At 45.9% G+C, this 7330-nt stretch overlaps 1 protein-coding gene across 1 annotated transcript in view; it reads right to left on the bottom strand.

Moving 5' to 3' along the window:
• The window catches only part of MYOM2 (myomesin 2), a 99472-nt gene that overhangs the window by 3440 nt on the left and 88702 nt on the right, over positions 1-7330 (bottom strand). The window contains exons 33-35 of the mRNA XM_011937545.1: positions 1616-1779; positions 1324-1360; positions 111-133 (exon numbers count right to left, since the gene is read on the bottom strand). Of these exons, the coding sequence (XP_011792935.1) occupies positions 111-133; positions 1324-1360; positions 1616-1779 (224 nt within the window). The remainder of the gene's footprint in view (positions 1-110; positions 134-1323; positions 1361-1615; positions 1780-7330) is intronic.

Here is a 7330-nt window from a genome sequence, read left to right as displayed (position 1 = left end):
GGGGGTTGCTGGTTATTATTTAATACACAAAGTTGGTACTCTAAAATATAGACCTTTTTGCCCCACCCAAAATAATTTACCATCCTGGTTACAATCTAACAGGTACTTACTCTTCTCTGCAAAAGCAGCAGCTCTAAAAGTTAAAGGGGACAGAGAGGAGAGAATGAAAAAAGAGTATGAGAAATTGCTTCCAACAAAATGTACAGCTGAGAGACTCACTAGCGATGAGAGGAAAAGAAAGAAGGAAATATGGTGGCATTCTCTTAGAAGAACACGTTCAGATCACAGGATCCCAGCATGGATATCATCGCTTTTTCCTGATGGTTCCCACTGCTCATGTTGAGGTGGAAAATGCCCTATTATCCAGATGCTAAAACCCACAGAAAAGTTTAGCATTCCAGTTCACAGGTTGAAGAGAATTTTTCTTTTTCCCAGAAATTCACCAGATTGCACTGGAGACTTGAGATATTTTTGGAACTTGTCAGTTTCTGATCTATCTTGCTCATCCCTGTACCCAATCAACAAATGTTTATTAAATAAGCTAGCACAGGCCAAGGACTGTGGTCAGCTTTGGATGTGCAAAAACTCGATCGTGCATTTGAAAACCCCGAATTTTCCTTAAAAAGTTGCTCTGTGTGATGTGCAGACTGATGATAATTGACAGCAGCAGCATCACCATCTTGGACTAGCATCGCCATTTTAAGTTTTCCTTGATTAGAAACCACCTAAGTCCAGCTCAAAAACATCAGCTTAAAGGCTAATGTCAGCATGACCATAAACCACAAATGACACCTCCAACCAGAAACATACCAACCTTGGGATAACCTACCCTCCAATCAAAAACATTCCCACCCTTAGATAACCTCCCCTCCAACCAGAGGCATTCCAACACAATAAAACTCTCCTACACACAGAAACATTCCTAGCCTGAACCAGAACCTTTAAATACCCTTCGTCTGTAAGAGAAAGTGCTTCTGACCGAAATCTGCCAGCAGCCCCACTCAGGTCTATTCTCCAAAATAAAGTTGTCTTTGAAACAGCTTTGCGTGTTTCTTTCCTCTTCTTCAACTCTTACAATAATGATTTTCAAAATTCATCCAGGGTTCTGACAACCCTGGACAGTCCGTTGATAAATGCATTTCTGGTTGAGGAGAATGCCCACCCCTCCACATACTACATTGCTTAAATTGCCACTTCTGTCCCAGGAATGGCTCTTTCTTTGGGTCATCCAGGCTTCCATACAGATTCCCACATGCAGCCAAATTGACTGGGACTCAACTGCCCCCAGGATGATATCACAGTAACCAAATACGCAAATCTTACTTGAGTTGCTGGAATTCTGCAAATGCTTCATCAAAAGCTGTAAGGAAATAGTTCTTATGTTAGTAACCATTTCAGTGTTCAGATTTTATTTATTCATTCAAATATTCTACCAGTGAATCTGGTTCATGAAAACTGATATACTCAAAGAATGAATAAAGTGATTTTTTCATTTTCTCTAAATGAAAATCATAAATTCATATTGTCTCCTGTATTCATATCGTATTCCCTCCCTTCAGCATCTAAATGGATTTCTAAATAGAGATTGTTAAATGCTAAAGAAGAATTCTCTTACCTTGTCCAGACAGGTCCAGGGAACGTTGATGGTTATCTTTGCCATCGAAAATCTCAAAAGTGTATTTTCCTTTATCCTTCTCCGTCGGCTCACATATCTGCAGCCAGGCCATCTCTTCACTTCCCCCGATTCTCATATGCTCACTGGATGAGATCTTAGCATCTCTTTAAAATAGCAACAGGAATGTATCCAAGTTAGGGTCTCCATGTCACATGCACAGTGTCTATGGGGCAATGTCCTGCTGCTGTGACAGCCTTCTCTAACTTGCTGATGCCAATATCACAATAGATTATTCTGGCTGTTACAAATGTATTGACCACATCAGTAACTCAGATCTGAAAACCTTCAAACATTAAATGATACTTAATTTTCAAAGGTATATTATTATTTAATACATACTTGTCACAACATAATGGACTTAACATTATTCTCTACAGTATGGTAGTTCCTCAAAAAATTAAAGCTAGAACTATTATATGATCCATTAATTGCACTTCTCCGTAGATGCCCTGAAGAATTGAATGCAGGATCTTGGAGAGAGATTGTCACACCCACATCCTTAGTAGCATCATTCACGACAGCCCTGGTGGGGAAGCAGCCCAAGCGTGCATTGGTGATGAATGGATCAACAGATTGTGGCCCATAAATACATGAGGGAAATCCCAATGCCTGCTGCAATGTGGATGAACCCTAAGGACATTTTGCTGAGTAAAATAAGCCTGTCACAAAGAGACAAACATGTACTCCTATGAAGGGCTTAGGTAGTCAGATCCACAGAGACAGGAAGTAGAACTGTGGGTACCAGGGGCTGGGGGAGAGGAACAGGGAGTGAGGGTTTAATGGGAACAGAGTTTCGGTTTGGGAGGATGAAAAGGTCCTGGGTGGTGGTGGTGGTGGTGCCTACACAATGATGTGAATGTACTTAACGCCACTGAACAGTACCCTTAAAGATGGTTAAAATGCTAACTTTTACGTTATGTGTATTATGCCACAATTTTTTTAAGGTTAGATAAAAACAAGTTGCTCATACCATTCCTGCCTTCTAAGATTCCCACATCTGCAACGTATAAGGCCAACCTGTTTACTGCAGACAAATGTGTATTAGTTATTTCCTAACATTATTTCAGTTTAGAGGGAGCCTGAGAGATTTGTGGAAGTCGTAGTCACGGGTACATGAAAACAGGATCGACTCCAGGGCCACATAAGAGCTGGAATGTGGACCCGTTTCTCTCAGGCACCAGCTCCAGAACAGCTGGAGCTCGGGGAAACAGGCTGTGTCAGTTGCACAGAGAGCCAGCTGTGGTGCTTGTGGCGTCTTTCATTACCCTTGCTGGCAACCAAGAACGCCTTGAGTTCCATCAGGAAAAAGAATTCTCCAGCCCTCCTCACCATCATAGCCTTTTTCTCTGTTACTCTTTCCTTCAGCAAATATATCTTAAGCCTATAATAAATGCACAGCTCGGGCCGGGTGCAGTGGCTCACGCCTGTAGCCCCAGCACTTTGGGAGGCCGAGGTGGGAGGATCACATGAGCCCAGGAGTTTGAGACCACCCTGGACAACAAAGCAAGACTGTCTCTACAAAAATACAAAAATTAGCCAGGCATAGCGGCAAGCACCTGTAGTCTCAGCTACTCAGGAGACTGAGGCAGGAGGACTGCCTGAGCCAGAGAAAGTCAAGGCTGCAGTGAGCTGTGATCACACCATCGCACTCCAGCCTGGCCAACAGAGTGAGACCCTGTCTCAAAAAGTATATATGTAAAAATAAATGCTTGGCTCTGTGTCCTTGTCTCTGGTGGTGGTGCTGGCAGTGTGTGTCAGAATCGAGTCTGTCCAGATATAAAGTGGGAGCTCCATGAGGGCACAGCAGGATCCTGGTGCACACTAAGCCAGAGAGGATGAAATGGCTGCTCCCAGGGATGGTTTTGTGAGATTGGCTTCAGCCTGAGACTTAGCGTCTCGGATCCTGGACAGAGAAGGGAGGATCTAACGCTGCCCATGTGGGGTTGTTTTAGGAATCCAAGAAGATATGATCAACATCTATTGAAGCAACTCTGGAACATAATTGATACACATTTGTCTACAATAATCAGGTCGGCCTCCCCTGTTGCCGATGTGGGACGAGCTCGTGCTGCCTTAGAAGGCAGGGCAGTGTGAGCACTTTATTTCTACCTAAACTTTTAAAAATGGTGTTAGAATGCACATAATGTAAAAGGGACCCCTTTAGCCCTTCACAATATCTTAATTATCTCCCTTTTCCCATGAGCTGCCCCTCCCCGGAAAGAGGCAGGAGAATCGGACCAGGCAATCCTTCAGGACTCTCTCGGTCCCACACCTGGAATTCTGTACGTTGCTGACCCGGGAGCCTCACAAAGGCTGACCCCGCAACAGAGCCCCATGCTCTGCCCAGCTGCTCTCAGTCCACAGTCAGCACGGGCTGCGCGGGGAGCGGGAGAGGGAAGGAGAAGCGATAAGGCCAGGATCCCAGGACCCCAGCACTCCGGAGCCAGAGAGGGCCAGGCCGACAGTGCCATGTTTGCAAGCTGCAGGCTGGCGCTCACATTCCAGGCGACACAGACTCGCCAGGTTCTCCATCCGTGGTGTGGCCCAGGGCAGGTGAGCATCAGTGGCCACACCAGCCGTCCTGTGAGCTCACAGCAGGTCGCTAGTACTAAAGTGACTGATGGGCCATTCCAGCACTCAGACCTACTCATCCCTGTGTACAAAAGGGAAATTAGACTTTACACGGTGATTCTCAGCTCTGCAGAAAAGAAAAACCTTGCACAGAACATATACCAAGCAGTGGATTAGCCAGTCAATCCCAAACTCTGGTGTGCGAGGAGCAGCAAGAAAGCCCATCTGTGCAGAGACCTGAAGGTAAAGAGATACTGGCACACGGCAGGGACATCACAGCTTGATTAAGAAAGACTTCTTTATTCCCCCCACCCCCCGCCCGTATGCACTTACAGCTGAACACTTTACAGACCAATCAACGGACTGGAAATTACACATCAGTGGGGAACTGAGCCCGCTGTAATCACTTATTGACTAAATGTACCCCATCCAAGGAAACGGTTCAACAAGGGTGTGGAACTCTTCTGGTCAGAGTCAGAAAAACTTGTTTTGCCAACACCGATGGGCCTTAGTCATCTTGTCACCTTCTCTTGTTGGAACTGATGAGGGTCAAAGTTCTATCAAATGCGTGTACACACACACACAACCAGGCACTGCCAACTTGGCTATATGTGCTTCCTGCACACACAAAGACCCATGGGGCAGGATTCCAGCCTGAGACTCCACACACCAATAAGGCCCTCAGTCCTGCCCAGACCCACCCTGCTTCCCTGCCCTGCAAAGCCTGGACGCTGCTTGGGGACTTGTGATGAGCTCCCTGCTTGTGGATAAGGGGATGATTTTTGTCATGCCTGGTGTCTTGAATCCTGCACCAAACGCTGTGTTTGTGCGGACGCTGGTCAGTCTCACCGAGAGGACGCAACAATCGCTGCCGCCCTGTGTGAGCTCACCCCCCTGTGAGCCCATCCTCCTGTGTAAGCTCATCCTCCCACACGCCACGTGGGTGTTAGGGAGAAGACAACGTTTTCTTGATCTCCATTAACTCAAATATGTCTTCTTCAAAGAGCTAAATTATGTGCCAACACTGTTGCATCCTAGATGTACAGACGAAGACATTCAAACCTCTGCTCTGTGTATGTGTATGTGTGTTTGTGTGTGTGTGAGAAAGAGAGAGAGACTAGAATTTCTTCCATGGGGTAAAACTGCAAACAGCCCCAAAATCTCACTGTTTGGACTTGGAGCCACGAAGAAAAGCTAGTGAAGCTTCCACTGTATCAGCCACGTCGTACAGAGCTTTGTCCAACAGGTGAAATTCACTGGGCCGCTAAGTCACCTTGCAAATGCTTCATGAAGTGGTGGCATTTTAGCCTTTGCGGCGTTTATGTTCTGCTGGACTATGTCCCATTCCAATGGTGATCCGTTCTACTCACACACTTAGCAACTTGCTTATAGACAAAAGAAAGATAATTTTATTTTGATACAGGTGACAAGGGAAAAAGGTACACCTTCACACGAGCATTCATAAAATAGCTGTAAATGTGTCCAACCGGCCTCCTGGCTTTGGTGTAACTGGACACACTGGCTTGGCAGCAGTGAAGACAAGGGCCCCACTGCAAACAATTGCTTCACTGGCCTCACGTTGATAGCCCTAGGCCTTTGGAGTGACTTATCATTCAAGTTTCACTTTTAAAAAGTGACCCTCTACTTCAATGAGAGATTCTTTACAACAGCCACACAATTTGGGGAAAGAACACTTGAACCCAAATCTCAGCCAGTGACAAAGGGTAAAAACCACTGTAGTGAAGGAACGGTGTCCACTGAACACCAAATCACACACTGGCCCACTTGGTGCCCTTCTGGGACCCCACATGCTTCTGGCCCCACCTCCTTCATCACAGCTGCGGCCTCCGCTGCCACCCCGGGATCTGGGTAAACATGCACGCAGGCAAGATGCCCTGAGCCAGGACCCCACAGCCTGCAGCTGGGACACTACCCTTCCCTGAGCTGCAGCTGCAAAAAGGTAGCTGTGAGCCTGGGATCAGGAGCCTGCCTTAAACCCCAATCCTAGCCTCGAGCTGCCCATGTTGGTGTTCTGACCCTGGCTTCTCTTGCATCACACACACTTCTCTTGGACTGGGTTCTAAGTCTGTTCCCTCAATATGACTCAGACAAAGTCACTCACAGAACATGGACAGCCATTAGCAGAGGCTCCTGCTGTACCTGATGTCTGCAACCCTGGCTGCTCACCTTGAGGGCAAATGCTGGTTTCCAGCTTCCTACTCTCAGCTTCAGGGTCTCACCCTAGACCCCACGCCCTCTCATTTGGCTTCCCCTGAATGAGCAACTTAAAAGAGGGCCAAACACGTCCTAGTGCTCAAAAATAGCTGTTCATTTCTTTGACTATCTGGTTGCTGAATTAATTATAACTGTTGTCTTACCTAGACAATGACTTGGACATACAGGGATTTTAAAAGTAGTATTATTGTTGTTTGAGACATAAATGAGCCAAAATATGACAAAACCTCTTCTTCGTACTACTTGATTACAAAACATGACCAAATTCCTTCATTCCAAACTAAAGTGAAAATGGTTTGTATTAATACAAGACAGTGGAGGATAGAAGAAAGCACACGTTTCTGCTCCTTCGTGCAAAAGCAACCAGCAGCTGGGTCGCCTGTGACGGGGTAGGTGGGAAGGAGACAGGTAAGGGGCATGGGGGCAGGTGAGCAGGGAGGAGGAGAGAAGGTCTGGGCTCCAGTTCTGTAGCTCAGACTCTTGCAGCCACACTGCCTTTCACATTTCCCAAAATAAATGAGGAACATCAGCGTGAAAGCAAGGGGAACCCAAAAGAAAACACGAACAGTAACAAACGAATGTAACTATGTCACAAATGAATTGCTTATCACCCAGAACACAGAGAAATACAGTAGCTTTGGAAAGCCATATTTTGATTTGATACTGTATGGCTAAAGATGAAAGGAATTAATTGCAGGAAACACTGAACTCTAGTTTGCACATTTCTTTCTCACAGAGATATGAGTTACTAATTCTGAAACTGCTTGATGTAAATACTAGGATTGGGAAGAACAAAAAAAAAAAAAAAACAATAAATGAGAGCCAGGCTTCTCCCTGGGGAACCGAGTT

This window comes from Colobus angolensis, unplaced genomic scaffold, assembly GCF_000951035.1.
Source record: "Colobus angolensis palliatus isolate OR3802 unplaced genomic scaffold, Cang.pa_1.0 Scaffold165, whole genome shotgun sequence".
Lineage (NCBI taxonomy): Eukaryota > Metazoa > Chordata > Mammalia > Primates > Cercopithecidae > Colobus > Colobus angolensis.
The sequence above is the reverse complement of the archived record's forward strand: the minus strand, read 5'-3'. Positions and strand labels throughout refer to the sequence as shown.